The sequence below is a fragment of the Ciconia boyciana genome, chromosome 3, assembly GCF_034638445.1.
Source record: "Ciconia boyciana chromosome 3, ASM3463844v1, whole genome shotgun sequence".
In the NCBI taxonomy this organism is placed as follows: Eukaryota; Metazoa; Chordata; class Aves; order Ciconiiformes; family Ciconiidae; genus Ciconia; species Ciconia boyciana.
In genome coordinates, this window is record NC_132936.1 from 7250935 (window position 1) to 7273826 (window position 22892).

The window sequence follows — 22892 nt, forward strand, 5'->3', positions numbered from 1 at the left end:
GCTCCCCTGAGGCGGGGGTCTCCTCAGGGGGGCCTGAGGAGAAATGACTGCGGGGCGGGCGGGACACGCGGCACATCACCCGCCTGGGGCAGGGGGAAGCGGGCCGGCAGCGGGGCCGCCCGCTCCTCCCGCCGGCGGAGGAGGAACCGGCGCCGGCGCAGCGGGCGCTGAGGGAAGCGGCCCCGAGCACCGGCGACACCGTCCCCGCGCGGGGTGGGGCACGGGAGGTGACGTCATCCCGCCTGGCAACGGCGGCGCGGCGTGGGGGCGGTGGCGCTCGGCTCTCGCGGGATTTGGCGACCCCCGCGGCGGGGCGGGGCGGGGGCGGTGCCGCCGGTGCCGGAGCTCGCCTGAGGCGAGGCGAGGCGCGGTGGTGGCGGGGAGTGACGGGACGGGTCCGCGGCTGCCTATCCCCTGGGCCGCCGGCGGCTCGGAGCAGCCTCTTTCACGCCCGTAGCGGCACGGATGGAGCCGCCGTGCCCGGCTTGAGCGCGTCGGCGGGACCCGGAGCCGCTCCGCCGAGCCCGGGCGGGCGGGCGCAGCATGGGTGAGCGCGGCGGGGAAGGGCTGCCGCGGCGGGGGGTGGCGAGACCGGCCCCTTCTTCCCGCTCCCCGGGGCCGCCCCCACCGCCCTTTGTCTGCGGGGGAGAGCGCGGACGTGGGGTGCCCGGCAAGCGCCGCCGCTTCAGGGCAGCCCCCGAAATTCCCCAGGGAGGGAGCGTTGCTGGCACCCGGTGCCTTCGCAGGAGGTGGGGGCCGGTGGGGGCCGGAGGAGCTGCCGCGGGTGCCCGGGCCCGGCGGGCGGGAGCTGGCGGCGGCAGGTGCCCGCAGGTGCTTGGGTAAACGCTTCCTCCTCGGCGGGACGAGGAGCGGCGGCGGGGCAGGGAGAGGCCGGGGCCGCTCCCTCCTGCCCGGCCTGTCCCGGGGGGCAGCGGTGGGGGCTCGGGGCGGGAGGAGGCGGGCGGCAGCGCCGGGGGTTACGTGGTTTTCGGTGGGGAGAGCGAGGTTTAAAGCCGTATGGCGAACCCTGATCCGGTGCTGGTTGGAGGGAGCGTGGTTGGAGCGGCTTAGTGAAGAGTAAAAGTTGTCCTGATTAAATCCAGCCCTTTCGGACTTTTTTTTACCTCGCTTCAGTTTGAGCTGTGCCTTCACCCATTTCTCCACCAAGTTGTTGGCTTAAAAAAAGCAAGCGTACAACGACTCAAAGTATTCCTATTTTCATAACGTGCCAGTTCAGGTTTACATTCAAAATGGTCAGTTGTACTGGGTCTAATTTTTAATGTAAGGGCGTCTGCATAGGGAAATATGGAAGTGTGACTTAAACACCACTATTCAGAGCTCTCTTTCCTTATTCAGAGTTCTTCTGCTGGGGTCCAAAATGGTCCATTGACTATTTTGTCTGTCTTGGTTATCTCCATTTGTATTGCATCCCTTGCTTTGCTGTCCTGTATAACATCAGCTGCTTAATGTACTTCTGGAGGGGTGTGTGTGACAGTGGCTTTCGTGTGTTGTGTGAAGAGGCGTGTGTGTGCTTACGCTGCTCTGTGCAAACGTGCCGTGTTTGATTGGGCGCAATTTAAGCTTTTCAAGTGGAAGCATACCTGGCTTTTGTATAGCTGTGCTTCCTCCACCTCATGCATAAAAAGAAGGGAAGAAGTGCATGGTGTGCAGATAAACATGCAGTTAGTGAAGCGATATGCACTCTTCCTGACTTGTGTTCCTCCTGATTATAAAGATGTGATTTCAGTGTTTTTGTTTTAAGGAAGGTTGTCTTACGTGGTCAAAGCACACTTAAAATGAAGTCTAAAAATGGAAAGTGAAGTTGGTGCTTTAGGTTCTGATACAAACCAAATTCTAAAGAACTCACTTTTTGATGCTTTCTGTGATTGTTCAGAATAGGTAGGAATTACCATTTCTTTCTTTTTGGGCTGCATTGTCTTACTTGCAAACGAGAAGTGCCTACCCAGGTCATTGCGGTGACCTGCGATGGTAGTTCCTATAGCGTAAAGGTTTAGTATGCTAATTAAACATTTTGAACTCAGACTCTGTAATGCTGAAATGTGAAATACCTGAGGATTTACATATGGTAGGTCTGGGTTATTAAAATTATTAGTCTGCAGTAGGGAATACTGTATAAGACCGTTAATAAAGGACTGAGTCCAGTTTATGACTAATGATTACTATATGACACTGTTTTATGTATTTTTTCCTTACCTTTCCTTTTCTTAAGTGTGGATTTCTTCTCTGCCTCTTCTGATTACAGTAGTGGGCATATTATTACTGCTCCAGAGGTGACTGAATTGAGTGGGTGCATACACTCTGTGTCAAGTATTGTTACTGCATGGGTTGTTATAACCATAACAATTGCTGTGCATGGACAATTATAGACCTGTTTCTGCCAGAACACTGGCAAACCTCTATAAATGATTGCAGAATGATCCTAGAGCCTTTTAAACAGATTTTCTAGGAAGGTATTGTCCTTTATTCAAATTTTCAAGTGTTACTCTCTTGTGGCTGAAAGTGGGGAGGAATGTAAAGTAAAACATCTCTAAAAATAAGAGTGGAAAAAGAACTAACTGTAGTTTGCACTGCACTCGCTATATTTAGTGATGACCTCACATTTACCTTGAGAAGTTATGATTTGATTATTTTATTAATGGTGTCATAGTAAAGCTTGGTAAGAGATTGTTTGTCTTTCAAGTCAGCTTATGAAAGAGATTTTACATGTAAGAGGTGGCTTAGAGAGGACTGTTGAGGTATCTGTTTGACAAACTCGATCGAGGGTTTCTGAGACTTATGGGGAAGTAAGAACGGGGCAGCATGACTCTGGAGGAACCAAAAGGAGAAGGGCAGAAATACCAAATGCCTTGGAACAGGTTCTTCTATGTTCTTGTAGTAGCTGGAGTTTAATGTGGCAAGAGCATGTGTCATTCAGGCACTTGAAAGATGGGGAGGAAGGTGTTATCAGAGGTGACAAACACTAAACCATACAAAGTTACTAGTAATGCCCAGTTACGTGCGTAAGCTCCGTCATTATAATTCTTTGCCTTCTGTACTGGATTAATCATCTGGATTCAACATATGGCTCTAGAAATAGGTAAGAGAAATGGAAAGGAAAGATGAAGGAAAAAAATGTATTCAGATGTTCTGGGGAAAAAGCTTTGAGTCAATTATCTTTTTGCCACCTTGGGTTGATATCCACTTAGAGGAAGGTAGAGTTCCATGTATTGGTGCATTGTAACATCTGTCTGGCTTGCTTCTATGGTTCAATAACAGATAATTTTCGTAATTATAGTTGAGAAACGGTTTGATTATATAACTTGCGTGTTAACAGGAAGGTTGACCTAAATTTGCAGTGTCCAACTAATCTTTTATGATGTCACACTAAGAAAGAAATATTCCAGCAACAGTTGATACACTGCCACAGCGGTACACTGAAATCTACTGGCCTTCTGTCAGTATTTTCTTAGCTATATACATTTCCCCCGCCTCTTTTATTTCCAAAAACTTGTGCAAGCTTTGATTTGTGGTTCCCACGAGTTAGTAATTTGAGTTTGCTGCATTTCATCTTTAGAAAATGTTATAACTTTGGAATACTTTAAGAAGCCAGATATACTTCTTCATTGCTAACAGAATGAGTATAAATATATGTAAATATATTTGGTCTACAGAAACTATTTAGTAAGTTCATTGAACATTACACTTGTGTGAAGCCTTTTGCTTTCTTCACCTTCATGTTGGCAACAGCAAAAAATCTGGAAGGTTTTTGTAAGACTGAATACTTCTAACATACTGTCACAGGGACAGTGACAGATTGTTTCAGTATTCACTAGTAGTATTACAAGAACCAATTAAAACATTACTTCAAGGTTTGTTCTCTAACTAATTTTAAAACCAAACAACTAAAAAACAACGGAGTAGTATAGATCAAGAGTTCTTCAGCTTGTATTTTTACCAAGAAATATGTACAGTTGAACTTTATTCACAGTAAACTACTGAAGAATAAGATGACTTAATCAGAAGTACAAGTTATTGCAACCCTTCTGTACTAGGGTACTCGATGAGCCTAATGTTGACAGACCAACTGTACTTGTACTGGCAATGTTGAGCAAAGTGCTTTCTTATTATCATTTTCTTTTTTCTAGACAAAACTATAAGGGAAAACGATGGAAAGTTGACCTCTGGAAGAGAGGTGCCTAAGCTACTGGGAAACCAAATTACAATAACTGGGAAAAGTTGATGGATATTGGGTTTAGGTCAAGGTAGAGGAGAAATCCTATCAAAAGATGCTAGAGATTCTGTAAGCTTAGCTCTTGCCTTTTTTTGTTTTTCCAGGAATGTAAGAGCAGCTTGTCTGTGGGACAGGTAGGGAGGAAAAGGATATGGAAAGCAGGTCTGTCCTGGAAAGTTCTCTATTTTTTTTTAATAAAAACTGTGGTCTGGCAATTAGTGATTTATGGATTTGCTCAAAGGTGTTTGTACTTTCACCGGACCTTTTTCATAGATAGGGATGGACCATCAGGGACTTGTACAAAGGAGGACAAAGAGGAACGTGGCTCTTGCCCTCCACAACTACCTGTGGCAGTGAGAGTCCCTGTTTAGCGTGAATGGGGGTGTGTGGGGGAAATACGTCCTTTCAGCGTGAGGTTTTTTCCCTAAAGCTGCTGCTTGTTCTGCCTGACTCCTTTGTATTTTTGAGAAATGGTGGATGATTGATTGGTGGCTTCTACTTTCCTTGCGTGCCAGCCATTCTGGGTGCTGGTCACTTTTACTGGATGTTTATTTTAATTTTGATAGCACTTTTGTCTTGTTGTGGAGAGTTGTTCAGGACTGAGTATGTGTTATTCAAGACTTAACTCCATGCAAACATAATTATGTTTGCCGTTGTGGTTTCTTTTGTTTTCCTAACAGTTCCTAGAGTTTTTGTTTCAGCTAGGTAGGATCTTCCCTTTGAAGTCTCTTCACCTTCACTGGCCTTCTTCACTCCCTTGTCTGCCTGTGTTAAGTTTTTTTTGTCCCTTAATGGATTTTTGTTGCATGAACACAGGAAATGTGTGGTCGGGCACGCTGTACTGTCTGGGGCGAAGCAAGGCGGCTTCCCGGTTTGTCCCTCTCTGGCTGTCATAGCTCTGCTCTTCCCATCCATTTTGCTTCCTTGGAGATGCTGTCACATATGACTGCTGGTCCAGTATTTTGCTAACCAAGTTTCATAAAAATGGTTTGTTAGGAAAGACCATGAATGAAAGTGCTTAAAGTGACTTAGATCGTCTTGACAGAAGTGGGTAAGTCAATCAGGTGAAACTTGTTGCTAGTGGGTCTGGGGTGTAATGATTTCTAGCAGCTAGTCCAACCTGTGATTACCACCTGGGCACTTAAAATGTGTCTCTGGTCCACTACAGGGTTTTAGCCCTTTTCTTCTGTTCCTTTTAAAGTTTGGTGTTTTTTTTTTTTGAACTGGCTTACTACATTTTGTAATGTAGTTAAATTATGCTTAACTTTTTCTTCTCTGACATTTTTCCTTTCCATGAACATTGCTTCTCTCTTCTGCTCTGAATTGTGAATTTGCTAACGATCTAAAATGCGTCCCACTCCCTGTGAGGGGGATGCTTATGCCTTTGCTGTCCCTTATCTTCTTGGATGTGCAGTGATGCAAAATAGTTTTACAGAACTTCGGTGCAAGCATAACCCTGCTTGTGCATCGCCCTCGACTGTCCTGTCACACTGGTTGTTAGCAGGGCTGAAGTACTAAAACTAGCTGTTCAGTCACCTCTTTCCTAGAGTGATCCCTTGCTATGTTAAATAAAAGTATACCAAAGATGTAATTTTGATGCTAGCCTTGCTTTCAGCAGGATGTTTGCCTAGATGGCCTCTGTACATTCCTCTCACCCTAGATTATATTGTATTTCTTATCGTAAACTTCAGTTCATTTGAATGATGTTGTGACACCAGCACAGCTATGTACTTTCTCTGACTAATGCCAACAAGTATTTTTGGGTGGAATTATGTTATATTGCTCTACCTGTATGCAGAATTTACTTTCTTTATATAAAATCAATATGAAATATTGCTTTTTCATAAATCTTGAATGAAGAAAATGAAGTGTTCTAGATATTTTTGAACAGTAGATCTACATTTCCTGAAAAAATTAAGACCCGCCACTGCCAGAGTCCTAAATCAGACTGAAGGAGAAGTCACAGTATGTGTCTGTCTGCCAAATGAGTTAAATCTTTCCACTTTTGGGGTGATGTACGCTGGAGAGAATATTATGTGAGGTCATTTAGAATATTAAGTTAACTTTTTTTAAAAGGAATATATATCGCCTATAACATGCTTAAGGTATTAGGCAGGATTGCTTTCAGTGGAATAAATTAGAATCTAATATTTTGAATTATTTTAAAAAAATGAACCATTTTCCTTTAATTTCAGCAAGTTGGACAATGCTGACTTGTGATGTTACAGGAGAGGGTTGCAGTTGGAGCTCTCCGCTGAACTCTGGAGAAGGAAGCGGGGATCTGTTCACATGTGTGCCTTAGTGCTGAAGAGCTTTGTGATTGTAAACTTTGAGTTTAAACAGCTTTGAGTAAAACAGCTTATGCTGTTTTCTTAACAGTACCTAAATTGTGGTGAACATGATACTTTGTGACAGTAAATGGTTTTGGAATTCAGCAGTACTAGGTAATCTCTTTTTTAATATATTTTTCTCTTTTTATTTTGCTTCTGCAGCAGCTGAGTCTCAGCTGCTGTGAATAGATTTTTGTGGATTGGAGTTATTAATGATTTTTATTTTAGTTTTAAATTAAGAAGGCAGTTTTGCCTGAGTTCCTGGAAACTTGCCTGACTTACCATTTAAAGAAGACTCTTAAGTCATCAGTTTCTACCTCTTGGATAAAATTACTAAGTGGTCAGTCTTAGTCAAATGTTTTTGACTGTATATATAGCTTGAGCTTTTTGAGCTGGTGCTGAAATAAAGTCTCGCCTTCCACTTACCTCTGGCTAGTGAGTATTGTCCTCTTCCCTTGCTTGTATGAGCTGAGTCTTCTGAAACTTCCCTGTCTTTCTGGATTAGCTTTCAGCCAGGCTGGCTCTCCAGAAACTGAAACTAAGCTCATGGTCACAAGAAGAGCGAGTGGAAGCAGGAGGAGGGTGAGGATGCTGCTTGCAGCGGTGTCAGCTGCAGCACATTTACAGCAGTCATAGAAGTTGTGCCTGATAGAAATGATTGCCTTCCAATTTTAGCTCTTTAGTTCAATTGTGGATTTTCTGGAAACATACCAGTTTACCTTAATTCTAAGTAGTTGTTCCCCTCCCCCAAGCTGCATTGTTTCTCCATTTTTCAGGAAAAATACAAAAGCAGAACAACTTCTCAGAATGGTTCAAGTTGTTTCCACTCAATGTATCTTTGGGACTGGGGAGAGAAAAGTTTCCATCTTTGCTGCTTGAAGAAATGAAACCACTAGTTTTATGAAGTTTTCACTCTCTAGTAAAGGAGAATCACATCACTTGACTCTGAGCTTGTATCTTTAGTTATGAAAGGATTTGTTTTAAGGCTGCTTTGCATGTAATCTCTCTTCTCCTGAAGTCATCCTGTGGGTGCAGTTTCATGCTGTGCTTCAGCAGAGATAGCTTTAGGCTGCTGCCAAAAAGGACCAGGGCTTTGTGGTGACTCTTCCTGGCTTGCCATGGCTCTAATGGTTGCGAGTCCATGGCGTGAGCTGATAAGCCGGCTGGTGTGGAAGAAACTCTTGTGCCAGCTTTGCCATCATGTCAGCAAGCTGAATGGCTTTACTCTGACTGCAGTCATTAGCTCTTGTGCAGGAGAGTGGATGGGACTGTTTCAGGAGCCAGGGAAGGGAGAGTGTTTCTCCTTTTCCATTTTAGCCTGCAGTTACTTTGCACTAGATCCAAGCTGAAATTTCATAAGCTTCTTCTGAGTGTCTATGTTAATTGTGCTTCCTAAGTGTTCATGATACAGCAAAGTGATTATTTCACAGCTTTCTTGTTCCTGATTTTTAAAATGCTTTTTTTAAAACTCCTTGTCATCCTCCCCCATCCATTTTTTAGCCAGACAAGTGCCCTTTTTAAACCGTGCTTCTAACTTGCATTCTTTTTTTTATTGGTTTAATTATACCTTTAAAGAGAAAACAGTTCCGAAACAGCTAGAACTTGTTATTGAGGTGTTTTTTGTATTTCTGTGGATTTGGGTTTTGGTTGTCCTCAGTAATGTGGATGCTTTGAGAAGACCAAGCACAGTATGAAGAAAAAAAAAGCCTCTGTCCTTCTATATCCTGATTTTCTGCAGTTGGGCTGGACTTTAATATTCCCATCACTTAAATGCTTTTATGGAGTTTGGCTTACTTAGTACTGTCATAAATCAATAAATATTAACTAGAATAAACGAATAAACCTGCCTAAAACTTAAAGTAAATTATAGTCCTGTTTGCAGTCATTTTAACATCTGGATGTTTCTATTGGGGAAGTTATTAACTACCATAACAAATTGCCAAAGGAAGTACTAGATCCACCATTTCTTGATATGGTCAATCCCCTGGATGATGCCCATATCAGTGCATTCTTTAATCTTCCCTTTTGGCAGATTTAGTGATCATGTGTCCATGGGATGATCTAGTTCAAGACACTGGCCACAGTTGAATCCAACTGGAAGAGAACCAGCTGGCTGATTTGGCAGCAAACTAAACCGGCACACCCTGGAGCAGCACAACTGTGAGACCAGCACAAGGGAAGAAGCAGCAGCATGGGAACGAGTAGGCAGAGAGCGTGCAGGGTCACTCCTTCATCCTCAGATTGTTGGATTAGGTGTAAGAAACTATTCTCTGTAAATGACTAAAGCAACTGTTCCTGAAAAGCAGAGCCCATCTGTTTGGTTTCCTAGGTGGTTAAGTGAAGAATATTATTTTGTTCAGAGTTTTTAGTGCAAGACTTCACGAATTTAGCTAGATTTGCAAGCTGCCTGGGAGTGTCAGCAGTTTCAGATGACTCTCTGAAGAGTGGGCCATGGGCTGTTTGTTTGAAAGCTCCCAAAGAACACTTCTTTTTGTGTTCATCTGAGTTAGTGCTGTTCTGAAGCCAGGTAAAGTGAGATGCCATTCTAAAATGGTGGCAGTGGAAGTACGGAGGGGAGTAAGTCTTTTGTAGACAGGACAAGAGCAAATATGTTAATCCCATACTGTCACAGGTATGATAGACAAGGAGACAGCAGGTCTTTCAGAAAAGTGCAAACAGTAGAATAAAGTCCTTTTATTAAGCATAAACTATTATAAACTGCTGGTTTGCTCTTGAAAATCAAATACAGTGCTTTGTTTGCCTGACTCAAACTACACGTGGTACCAAAAATATACCTTGTCCTTCAGCACAGGGAAGGAGAGTTTGTCTGTGAAGTGGAAGACAGTAGTTAATGAGAAAATGTTAATGTAATGTTTTTATGAGAAACCTAAGTATAACAGGATCTGCTTTTACTGCATACCAATATCTGTGTAAGGATGTGGTGCAGGGAAGTGGGGAAATTGGAAACCATCTCAGATGAAACCCTTTGCAGCTTGAGGAGAGCTTGAAGGCATTGCCTGTAGCTCTGTGTGCTGTAGGGCTGTATGTGAATTAACAGTGTGGTTGTTCTCAAGTAAAAGCACACTTGAGAGTGCATAAAACTGTGTCCTCTAATTTTCATGTGTTCATCTTCTTATTAGATGCTTATTTTGTGGGAAGAGGGTTTACTCTTTCAATCTTAATGGTGCATCCTTACTGAGAGCGAATCATAAAATATATAGATATGGATTGTAATGTAAATGGCTTCTAATGTGTAGGTAGTAGAAGACGACCTGCCCTGGTAGATCACTACTAACAGGAAGCCTCTGGCTTGATGAATAGCCGATGAAATAAAGCTGTTTATGAAACATGAGATGTGCTGTCAGTAGAGTGAGACACAGCCTGCCATCTCCATGCAGCAAGATGGCCATGCTGATTTCCTGTCAAGACAGAGTTGCTGGATCTTGATGTGCACTGCTGTATCATGCTTTTGCAATTCTGAGCAGCAATTGAAGTGGTAAATCCTGACCTGTGTTTTTTAAAAAGCTGAGATTATATTGCTGATTTTTCTCTCCTCTTGATTTTACTTTTTTTGTGTGTAGCTGGGTCACCAGGGTTGTACCCGGTAGTTGTGAAATACATGGGGACAGTCAAAAGGATTTCCTTTGTGTTTCTGGAATCCAAACTACTACTTCAAGGTAATGTGTTTGGAATGGTGGAGGTGTGGGTTAGCTTTCTATGAACTTGCGTTCTGGTGCTTTGTCTCCTGACCGCAGCAACCGGTATCCCTTGCCCCAGACAGCTTTTCATAACCTCCCGTAATGCTTCTGCTCCCTCCCCAAATTCTTCAAATACCGATCGTTCTGTGTTGCTATCAATTAGCCGTGCAAGACACAGCACATGCTGTAGCTGCTTCCAAGCTGCATATTTGGTGATTAGCCAACCATCAGGTTAAAAGAGCAGGAGTGTTGGGGCAGTCCTGAAGTCTTTTCCTCAGGGAGGACTGTGATATGGGTGCTTCAATGCTGACTCGGGGGGGGAGGGGGGGAAACAAAAAAAACCCAAACAAAAACAAAACACAAAACCGTGCAGCTCTTATTTTTGAAACACTACTCTTCTGGCATGTTTCAGCCAAATGGGTGTACAGGGGAAAAATTATTGAGAGTGAAGTAAAAGGATAGCCTGATACAGATGCTCATGCGAGCCTGGTTTCTTCAAGTGCTCAAGTTTATGTTCAGGTACCTGAAAAAACCCACAGTGAATGAAGGGAGGGTGGTTGATGTGTTGCAGTAGTACTGGGGGAATGGGCCAACAGGAGCCTCCTGCAGTTCCAAAAAGACAAATGCATAATCCAGCACCTAGGAGTGAACAACCTTGCTGTCTACCAGGTGGCACAAGCAGGACAGTAGCTAGCAGGTCATGGGGAGTGGTTGTTCCCCACTACCTGGCACTCATGAGGCTGTCTTTAAAATACTGTGTCCAGTTTTACTCCTCTTTCCCCTCAAATGCAAGGGGGATGCCAACAAACCGGAGAGTCAAGTGTGGTTAGGAGGCTAGTGCATATAGTGTGCAAGAAGTTGGTCTAACATGGAGAGGAGAAAGCCATACTCTCCTTGGAGGCACAGTGAAAAAGTGTAAATCAATGTCTGCAAGTTAGGACAATGGTAATTCCTATTGAATATAATGGGGAAAAACTATTATGAGAATTTAATACCAGCAAAGGTGCCCAGGGTGGCTGTTTTATCTCCATCCTTTGAAGCCTTTCAAAATTTAGCTGGACAATGCCTTGAGGGACTTGATTTGACTTTGAGGTTAGCCTTGTTCTGACCAGTTTGGTGTAAGCAACCTCCAGAGGTCCTTTCAAACCTTGTTTTTCTGTGATTGGAAGTATTGCAAGCCATGCAGGTTTAAATCATGGTATTAATAAGATATGCTTAAATCCTTCTAAAATCAAGTTACAAATGGGTGTTTAAAGGACTTGATCTCCTAACTTTTAGAATATAATTGAGCTAATGAAGCAATTCTATCTCCTTTAAAACTATCTGATTGAGACTGTAGGGTGCCCTTGAGCATTTGCGGTTTTGACTGGCTTTTGTAAAAATCCATTGCATAAGGATTACTCTCTATGCTTTTCAATCAACAGTTCAGTTTTTGTATTGACTAAAATGTCCACGCTAAAAAGTAAATTAACATTATTAATGCCATAATTAGTGGACCGTCCTGACAGCGTGAAGTCAGATAGGAACACTTGTCCATGGTTTAATGCTAAGCATATTTTGTGGGTTTTGCAAGGCCCCAATCTGGGACCATTCAGACTATTGCATCATGCCTGTTTTTAAAGATGAAGGGAACACTTTGTGCATGCTCCGAATGATGCTTTTAAGTTTCCATAAATTTATTTTAAAGCCAGATTCTTGCCATGTTTGCAGAAATACTAATTATCATTCTGAATTAGATATGTGCCAAATTGTAGGCCATCTACCAAAGCATTTTTGCATATTTTTTTTTTTAGAGCGTGAAAGGAGTTTTCTTTTGGTTTAAACCCAAAAGGCTTTTGGAGACTTTCTTGTTTTTGTAACTCATGAATTTGTAACCTGGAGCTATGATCATGCTGTTGGTTTTGGCTAAAAGAGTCCTGAAAAAAATCTGCAGGCAGGAGGAGCTGAAGCTTCTGTAGTAACATGGGGTCCTGATATTGAAGGAAGGAAACTTTTATAAAATTAAAATGCAGAATTTTTTTTTTTTTTAGGAGGAGGATGACTTTGTAAAAAGAATTTGAACTAAGATAAGCAACACAGTCTTCAGCTTCAAATGTATTTTTGTGAGCTAATTATCTAGCAGAGGTTTTAAGGGAAAAACCTATAAATACGGTGTTGACCCTGTGGTGCTTTTACTGCTTATTTAGTGCTTTGGATTTGAACTAAATCTAAATGAGGGTATGATCTTTTCGTTCTTCAGAGCTTTTTGGCATGGCTTTGTTTTAGCAGCTTTTGTAATTTGGTGTTTTGTGACTCACCTTGAATGTTTTACCAAATAGATGTTATAAAATTAACTTAAGGGAAGGAATGGAGAAAGAGGCGTAAATCTATATATGGAACAGTGTCTGAGTCATAACATTAAAAAAACTCACCACATTTTCTTAAGTACGTTCCCCTGTGCCCTCTAAGATCCCTAGTTTTCTCTGCATATTAAATTAATAACAGTTTTTCACCTTTGCTTGTGAAGATATTTGCTACCTTTCCTGCAAGTGTCACCTCTCATTTCCAGGCTGGTTTCTTGCAGTGAGCTCTATTTAGACTGAAGGAAATAGCAAGTAGCACAAAATATCACTTTCTGCTTAACGAAACTTCCCAGGTGAAACATTTTGACCTCTTCTGTCCTTACAAGGTAGTATTGAATACCTGTAGGTGGTACTGATTTTACTTTAATCCTTCCTATTTTATGTCTTCTCTTGCTGTGAAAGGAGGAATCTGGCAATTCCTGCTCATAGAAGCAAGAGGGTAAATCAAATCCACAATTTTACCATTTAAGTTTGCAACAGAGTTTCAGACAAGTATTTCTGATAATATTGGAGAAGACATGATTGGATGCTTCTTCCAGAGCTGGTTTAATGTACCTGCAGCGAGAAATGTCACTAAACCACTTTTTTTGCAGCTGGCTGGTAATGATGACTTACGGTCTACAGGATACAGTTGAATTATGAGGGTATGTGTGGGAATGATTTGCTTTAGGGAAGTTAAAATCAACAAACTTTTAATTTTTCAAGTGTGTTCTAACACAGTGGTAAGCACTGGAATGCACTCTAGAAAATTACGGGAGCCTGGAGTAGGAAAATGAGGCATGCATGGTTTGCATCTTTAATGCTTCGAGACAGGCTGCTGGGCAGGATTTCTGCTATGCTGTTTAATTTCCTTCACAAAGTATCTTGCTAATTGTACCAGAGCCAGCTTGAGAAGGCAGTGTTTGAGATGGTTACTGTTAGAATGCAATGAGTTTCTCATTGCTTGAAATAGTTTGGGAGGAAAAGTGTACATTTTTTTACAGTTTTCAATTGTTCATTTTCCTAATTACTTTAGCCATTCTTACTGGACTGTAAAATTAGACACAATCTTTTATTAAAAATGTGTGGTGAGTCATTTCTTGGAGAATGCACCATTCACTTGCCCAATCTAAAAATGCCAGGATCCAGGGCGGCTTCCAGATGGACCAGTTCTGTGCTAACAGAACCAAGGTTCCTGGCTTTCAACTGTCTCATGGGTACACTGCTATTTTTGTTTTTATTTTCCTTTTTTAAGGCAAGCTATTGCTGTAGAAGGATTGTTGCTCTAATCAGAAAATGTTTGTGCTAGAACGGGGTGATGCAGCATAGAGCAAATTATAAAAGGAGTAAGGAAAAATAGCAGACACTGCAGGGCGGAAAGAAAAAAAGATGAAAAAGGCAAAACTTTACTCAAATCGCCTTATCACTGGCTTTGACAGCGACAGAAGCTGGCTGGGGATCATACTGTCTGAGAGTTCATGATTGGGATGTCAGTGACATAGCAGCGGGAGGGTATTTTTGGGAGGTTTGTTCAGTGGCTGAAATTAATTTCAGTTTGGCCAACTTCTGCAGAGTTGCCTGTCAGCTGTAGATGTAAAATTGGAAGTGTGAGAAACCTTAATGAGGGATCTGACAGATCTTGTGGATCACAAGAAGTCTGTGAAAGTCACAGGTTTTCTCTGAAAGAGAACATGCTGAAGCCAGTTACTGATGCGTTCTTTTATTTCTATGATATATCTAAAACCTAGGTAAAATCTCATCAAAAGATATTTGTGTCTGAATCACAGAATGGTTTGGGTTGGAAGGGACCTTTAAAGATCATCCAGTCCAATCCCCCTGCCCTGGGCAGGGACATCTTTCACTAAGATCAGGTTGCTGAGAGCCCTGTCCAACCTGATCGTGCACGCTTCCAATGATGGGGCATCCACAACTTCTCTGGGCAACCTGTTCCAATGTCTTACCACCCTCACAGTAAAGAATTTCTTCCTTTTGTCCAATGTAAATCTACCCTCTTTCAGTTTAAATCCAATGCCCCTTGTCCTGTCACTACCGGCCTTGGTAAAAAGTCTCTCTCCGTCTTTCTTACAAGCCCTCTTTATATACCGAAAGGATGCAATAAGGTCTCCATTATCATTAGAAAGTATAAAATGCGGTGGGGCCCCATACTTCAGCAACATAACAGAGCTACCTTTTATTGCAGCTTGTTCCTTCCCTTCTTCTAATGACATTTTTTTTCCCTTGAAGCTCATAGTATTTAATCAAAATGGGAAGCTGACAGTAGCTGGGCTGTTGATGCTGAAGTTTGAGCAAGCAAGGGCCCAAATGTGATACTGGATATTGTGACTTAAACAGTATGTTTGAAAGTTGTTTTGTTGGTGTGGGGTTTTTTTGTTTTGTTTGGGGTTTTTTTTCCCCCTGGTGTGTGTTTATTCTGACTTTGTTTATTTTTTTTTTTCTAAAAGCTATCTTTAGAACAGTATAAAATACCCTTACTGTAAGCACTGGAGAGTACTCACTAAGTTTCTAACTGATCTGGTAAACCATCACATATATCCAGCACCTTTTTGGTGGTGACTTGTGATAGAAAAGATACACTGTATTCCTGAAGAATGATATATTTTCTTGAAAACCAGTGCTACGGTCTTTGATTGAAAAGACTTTGATTTTTTTCTTTTTTAAATTCCCTTCTAAAAAGAATTTTTTTTTAATCTGATAAGAGGAAGGGGGCCTGGGGCTGGAAGACTGAGCTGCCCCGGCACAGCGCTGCATGAATGCGAGCTCAGATGGGGATGATGCTTGTCTGACCAGCTCTTATGCGGAGGAAGTGGAAAGAGGGCTTCTTGGGAATTTGTCCGGACTCTGCAGCGTGGTGGCTGCTTGCCATGGCTCATCTAATGCCGCATCAAACCTAATGCGCTTTCTGAGATGTGGGATGTGTTGGAGCGAGTATGAACGCTGTTGCTTCAAATGGAGCAAATCCTGTTGGGATCCAGACTGAGTCCCTGCTGGGTGGCAGCAGGGTGTTCGTGGTGCTCCCAGAGTCTGGGTGGACACAGCTGAGCTGGTTTTATGTAGAATCAGCTTGGGTCCAGCAGTGTGTATTTGTTTGTATTGAAGGTGTCTTTATTGCTTGAAAGCAATGTTTGTTTGCCCAGCAGCTGAGCTAATAAATTCTACAGATTTAGGTTCTGTGTCTTTGAAATAACTCACTACTGGAATAATCAGTTTACAGCAAATTGGGAATTAATTGTTTATGCTTAAAAGAAAATGTATGTAGAACGGCACGAAAATCTTTCAGTGCCATTGGCATTGTGTTGTTTTATTATAAACTAATGAAAGAATCCTGATGGCTCATGGCACTTTGCTTAAAACAAGACCTTAAGTCAATGTTTGGATATATGAGGTTGGCATTAGCTTAAACTGCAGAGTGCCTCCTCTGTCCCCTCTCTTCCTTGTGGCAGCAGAAATTTGCTTGGCTGGCATATAGGAGATCAAAGCTTTAGGAACAGGAAGCAATATGACTATTTCAATAGAGTGCTGGAGTTACCAGGACTGGAGCTGGCATGACTGGTATGGCTCATTTGGGAGTAGGCACAGGTAGAAATGGCTCTGCTATGTGTCACTGCTATTTCTGAAGCTGTACAGGAGGCGCCCGACCTCCTTTTGAGCTACTATGAAGGCAGAACTTCTTACTAGTGACGCTTTCAGTAGTCTTCATGACACAACTGTTTTACAAGTCCTCCACGTGGAGCACAAACGTGATGACTCCACATGGCGCAGCTTGGTTAAGTGTCTGCTGTTCTGTATAGTGTGACTTAAACCTATTGACTTATTGAAGGCTGTGGTGAACCCTACTGTCAAATGTGTAGACTGCATGCTTTCCATTAGTTAAATATAAACTTTCCTTGTTCAATTTCTTAATAGCTTGGAACTGCATCCCTACCATTAGAGTTGACAGGAATCTGGTGGCCTCGTATTGTTTATGTATTATGTCAGGATGTGGTTTCGTGGCAGATTGCAGCTATGTGCAAAGCAGCAAGTGATGAGGAGCAAGATGAGTGGATCCGTAGGGGGGAAACTGCTGGTGTTAGGGACCTGGTATTCATACTGCATGTTTTGGATGTTTTTATATCATCCTAGTTCTAGTTGCATCCCATGGACTTAATGCCTATTAAAGATTAGCATGCATTAAGCGTGTTCCTGGGCTGCATATCTTTAGTTTCAGTGGAACTGCTCCACATTGTGAACTGAAGCATGGTAAATGAGGATGATTTGGAGCTTCACTGAGAAGTGTACTCCTGATCCGGACCGTAACAACGATGCAGATGTTGATCTAAGCTGTGTTTGGTGCAATCCTGCTCCTCTGACCCTGCAGTGAGCCATTTTAGGAAGATAAACTTGTAGAAAGTTGGCACTAACTAGTTTTCTCTCAGGCTGTCTTCTCTTTATCTGACTCACCAGTAGTATAAGTAAGTACTAATTTAAGTGTAGAGCAGGCTGAAGGGACCATGTGAATGCACGCAGAAGAGAGGATGGGATTACAGCATCCCTGGATTATGATATCTTGGAAGTACAACTTTGCAGGTTTCCCACCTTCCACTAGTGATGTAGCTGTCTTGGGCACCGTGAGAAGGAAAGAAGGAAAATCATATAGTGTTTCCATCTGTCCAGGGTTCAGTCTCTAGGCTGTTTCTTGTGCTGATGGCTGTGGAGGGGTGAAAGGAAGGGAGGTACCTTTTTGCACAAGACCAGTGGTCAGAGTGGTTTTCCTAATAGTGGGAAATGTGAGGCACTTCCCTCCTCAGTGTGAGGAAGACCAAACCCACATCTGTACCCCAAAAGAATCCTTTGATCTTTGGGGAACTGGTTATTATGGTCATTGTGGGTCATTTTGTAAACAGGAGAGTGCATCATGGGAGCAGATGCAGAGCGCAGAAGGAGCCTGGCTGCAGAGCAGTGGAGGCTCTTGGCCAGGAGGGATTTGTCTTAGGTTGCCAAACTGTGGTGCTCACCTTGTGCATGTGTCTTACGAGGAGAGCGTTGCAGGACAAAACTCATGCAGTTTTGGAAGCAGGGGCTAGAATTTTAAGGGCAATGAGGAGTCCACCAGCTCTCTTTATTTGAGCATATGGGTTGTCATCAGTGACTCAGGTCAGGGTAACAGGGAATTATGTGGTGTTGAAGTGGAAAAAAAACATTCTTATAACCACTACTTATGTTTAACACTTATGGAGGTGTTTTCATTGTTCAGCATTTAAACATCTGAACTACTTTTTCAGTGTTAAGATCTGTCTTCAGTGGCCAAACATATACTATGGTATTACTATTAAAACAGCTGGAACTCTTATATCTCTCAAATTGTAGGAATGTTTCTGGGGGAAAGCAATTGGAAGGAGCTTTCTCCTTCAGTCCAGCACCTGATTTTGAGACAGTTGTGAAGAAAAGTGTGATAGTTAAAAGGATAAGATTGTGTCTTCTGTTGTCTTTTGTCTCTAGTGTAAGCTTGCTGTCTGTGATAAAACTAAATACCTTTATAACTCTGTGTGTATGTATTCATACATAATGACAAAAAATGTTAGCTTGGTTTTATAGAAGACTAAACTTTGGTTTTTTTGGATAGATGTACAAGTGGAAATAACAGTACCTAACGTTTGTTTCAGGCATCTAGCAACTGTCTGTTATGATAAATTGGAAAAGCAAAATCTCAGTTTCTAGCATAACTGCAGTTCTGCTGGCAAGATGCTTCTGGAGGCCACACAACTTTCCGAGTTTCATGTTCCAATAAATGACTCTTCATCTGAACTGACCTAAAACCTGCCTGAAGAGACCTTTATGGAGCATGGCACGCAACTCAAGCTCCTCTTGCTGCTTGATGTTGGACTTTGTCCCTCCAGGTCTGCTGCAAGTTTCAGCAAGGCTTCCTGAATAGCTTGAGAGTTATATGCAAAGATTTCAGTTATCCCATGGATGATTTTTTTTTTCACTTCATAAGCTATTAAATGTGTTTTTCATTATATTTATTTTATATTTGGTTTGTCTTTTTCTGGCTACTACAGAAAGGTCACTGGATTCTGACATTATTGTAATATCCTGAACAAAGGACCAAGAATGTGAAATTATGCTCTTTGCTGGACGAGTGTCTGACACTTGGTTATTTCTATTGAAGACACAGGCATGCTAAAATTTCAGTATATTTTCCACTCTTTTCCTTGATTTATTTATGGTTGTTTTTTTTTTGTAGGGCTGCCAGAGGGCCTTAGTTGCCTATAATAGCCAACTTCAGAAAAAGTCTGAGTAGCTGAAGACTTCCTTTGTTTAAAACCAGTGAAAAATCAGGGCGTTATGTGGCCATGCTTATCGGGAGGCTTGCCTTCTGCTTTGGCACTGGGATGTGGTTGGCAGAAGAGCCGGTTGTGTAAGTTTTGGAGAAGTGGAGAGTCCACCTGTGCCAGCAGTGACTGAATGCCTTATGCAGGCAGCATTGCTATGTTGGCTAACAGTGTTAGCTATTTTGTCAAAGAGGCAGTGTTGTTAGATAGGACACTTTTTGTCTTTGCTATGGGGAACAACGTAGTCTGTAGTTGTTGACGGGGCTGACTGGCTTTGACGTTGTTTGGTCCGTTTTATTGTTTCATTAGTCAGGTTGTCATCTTACTCAAAACCAAGAGCTGAACAGACCACTCCCGTAAAGCCTGCTGTAACCAACCACCTTTCCCCCAAAGATGTCCAGTCAATGTTTTTTTACTTAGCACCATTGATTTAATGGATCCCTTGTCCCTGAAAATGGGTCAAAACCTTCAAAAAGCACTGTCTGGGTGCTCTAATTATGTTGGAAAGCTGTCATGGCTGGATGACAGAAAGCTGCCACCTAAGGTATATCTTTGGCTCGAATCAGTCACAGAATCGCTGAGGCTGGAGGGCACCTTTGAAGATCATCTAATCCAGCTCTCCTGCTTAGAGCAGCGTCAGCTACAGCAGGTTGCTCAGGACTGTGTCCAGTTGGGTTATGAGCATCTCTAAGGAGACTACACAGCTCCTCAGGACAAACTGTTCTGGTTTTTGATCACTCTTGTGTGTGTATGTATATGTATGTGTGTGTATATGTATGTTTAAGTGAAATTTTTTCTGTTTCAGTTTGTGTCCACTGTCTCTCGTTCTTTCACTGAACACTGCTCAGTTTTCTTCTCATCAATAAGATCTCCCTGAGCCTTCTCCCAGCTCTTTCACCCTTTCCTTGCATGAAGATACTCCAGTCCTTTAATCATCTTTGTGGCCCTTTGTTGGGCTCACTCCAATATGTTCATATCTGTCTTGTACTGGGGAGCCCAGAAAGGACCCAGCACTCCAGATGGGTCTCACCAGTGCTGAGCAGAGGGGGAGGATCACCTCCCTCGACCTGCTGGCAATCCTCCTCCTAATGCAGCCCAAGACGCTGTTGGCCTTCTTTTGCTGCAAGGGCGCGTTGCTGGCGCACGTAAACTTGGTGTCCACCACGTCGTCCTCTGCCAAGCTGCTTTTCAGCCAAGCAGTCCACAGCCTGTACTGGTGCATAGAGTTGTTCCTCCCTAGGGGCAGGACTTGGCATCTCCCTTTGCACTTCATGAGGTTCCTGTTGGCCCATTTCCTCAACCTGTTGAAGTCCCTCTGAATAGCAGCACACCCATCTGGTCTGTCAGCCACTCCTTACAGTTTTGTATCATCTGCAGACTTGCTGAGGGTGCATTCAGTCCCATCATCTGGATCATTAATGAAGATATTGAACAATTCGTCACTGACTTCTGGGGCACACCACTGGTAACTTTTCTCCAGCTGGACTTTGTGTCATTGATTGTAACCCTTTGAGCCTGGTATTTTGGATGGTTTTCAGTCCATTTCATTGTACACTCATCTGGCCTGTACTCCACCAGTTCGTGTATGAGGATGTTATGGGAGACAGTGTCCAAAGCCTTGCTGAAGCTGAGATAAACAATGTCCACCGCTTTCTCATCGTCCACTAAACTAGTCAATTCATTGTGGAAGGTGGTCAGGTTGGTCAGGCATGATTTCCTCTTCATATGTCTTTGCTAATTCCCGCTATCACCACCCTGGTGCTCTTGAGTGGCACAGGCTCAGCTGCCTCTGATGCTTCATTGAACAAAGCTTCCAGCCCCTTGACTGCTACCAGGGCACTGAACCTGGTCCCGTGTTTCTAAATTTGTTCTGTCAGTTCTTACACTCTGTTATAACTTATTTTCTATAATACCCTAATCAACCTGAGTCTGATTTGGCTTATCATTTTTTGTTTCCTTCCCTCTTTCCTTGGTTGGAAGGATGTGCCAGGTGACATCTTATGTTTATGTGTTGAATTCTTGCCAAAACAAGGTTGCCACTTATTTGTTAGAGATATAGGATAAAGACATTTTCTTTTCACACTGTATAGGAGGTGGTTTGTGATGGTCCATGCTGCCTGTGAAAACTCAGGAGAATGTTGTCCCCCTCCGGGGTGAGCTTTGGTCCTGCTGGATGTGCAAGAAAAACACAATTAACCTCACAGTGTTCGTGCTCAAGCTTGAGAAGACTATTTTTCATCCAAGACTTGGTCGTTATGGCCTTTTAAGCTACAGATAATTGATTTGAATTGGGTTTGAAATTGAGAAAGCTGTGTAAAAAGCAGAGGAGGAGGTAAGATAGGTATTTTTGGTAGTTTGTGTTGCTGAGGTGTTCTGCTGCACCTTCTACCAGTTGAGACTTTCTGAGTTTTGAAAGTTTTGACCAGCTTATATTACTGCAGTCCAACTTACTGCTGACTTATTTTAGTATCACATCTGTTCTTGAGTAAAGCTTTTAAGTGAGAACTTGAAGCATTCAGTAGTATAATTCAGAAGCATTCAGAACTACTTCAGACATTCAGAAGTATAATCCGTGGACTGACATGACTCCTAATTATTGTTATTATAAGAAGTTGTGATTCCTTAAAAACACTTTCTGTCACCACTGAACACTGTTTTTGCTTGGGTAAATATTATACTTGAAGACCTTTCAGAGGCTTTTTAAATCTGGACTGTTTTGACATTAGAATGGTTTCTTGCCCGTTACACTGCAGTCCTAATTACCTGGGCAGTTCATCTACTGCTACTTGCTAATGTTGAAAACCTAAACTGGTAAGTGTTCCTCTTGAGGACCAAGTAGTAGAGAGATGTGTAGCTTCTTGCTGTTTCTGTGTCCTCACCTGAAAAAATGTATGGGATGGAACTATCTTGATATTCCCTGTGACCTCTCTCACTTTTCAGGTGAGAGAACAGAGTTTAGATCTGTTTTGCATATGTATCCATGAGAATGAGGCTGGTATTGAGTATCACTGACAAATACAAGAGGAAATTCAGCAGTTAGATCTCAAAAATAAAGCTGATACTTATTTGCTGCTATTTATCTTTGGAAGGCAGACTCATGGATGATGGCTGGGAAGTTCTCGAGATCCTCCTTTGGTTGTTGACATGACTGAGTCCATGTTTTACAGTCTGGAAAGGTGACCAAAATGAATGTGTTGTGCATTTCAAGCACAAATATAGAAATGTTCCCCCAAGGAAATAAAGAAGCTTTCAAAATAATTAGTTCATGTTGACATAGTGTGGCTATGATTACCTACTACTTCTGTGGAAAAAGGACCAGGTGTTTGGCAGTTCAAGTCATAGACTGCAATGCTATAAGCATTTACCATGACTGACACTGTGTTCTGATCCATTTTCCATGTTTAACTTCATAAAACTGTCCTGTAGTGTGTATATTGAAATATAATACCTGCTAATGTGCTTAAAAACAGAATTTATAATGAGAGAAATATGTAACATGGGTATTTCTTACATTTTTATGCATTTGTAAGTTTCCAGAATGGTTGGGTTGAGTTGGTTGGAAGATGACATTTTTATTTCCAGACTGTAGGTGATGAATGGCAGTTGTCTTTATGATCTGTGGCTGCCAGAATTTCCTATCTGGGCAATATTTCATGTCAGCCACTCAAAAAACAATTCACTGCAGAAGCAAGACAAAACTACTATGCTTGCTGCAGGCAGTAATAGGGAAATAATGATGCTTTGAAGCAAGCTTAGAGAATACGTTTGGCAAAAATAAATGTATACACTACAAAAAGCATATGTTAGGAGTTCCAGAGTGTGTATCACGAGCAGATAACTCTGGCGATAACTTCTGTTCATAATGAGGAAAACAAATTTTCTTCCTTAAAGGAAAAAAAGCAAAACTAAGTCTTTGTGTTTATATTTGTCTGGCTCCCCTGTTAATGGGTGTATTCAGAAAATAGTTTGCCAGAGAGATCATT

The 22892-nt window shown here is 42.3% G+C and overlaps 1 protein-coding gene across 3 annotated transcripts in view; it reads left to right on the forward strand.

Annotated features, from left to right (window-relative positions):
- The first annotated feature begins 330 nt into the window (after window positions 1–330).
- CD2AP (CD2 associated protein) overlaps window positions 331–22892 on the forward strand; it is an 87257-nt gene continuing 64695 nt past the window's right edge. For all 3 annotated transcript variants that reach the window (XR_012041910.1, XM_072858372.1, XM_072858373.1), the window contains exon 1: window positions 331–547. Coding sequence is in view for 1 of the 3 variants with exons in the window: in XM_072858372.1 (XP_072714473.1) it covers window positions 544–547 (4 nt within the window). In the remaining 2 variants the exon portion in view is untranslated. The remainder of the gene's footprint in view (window positions 548–22892) is intronic.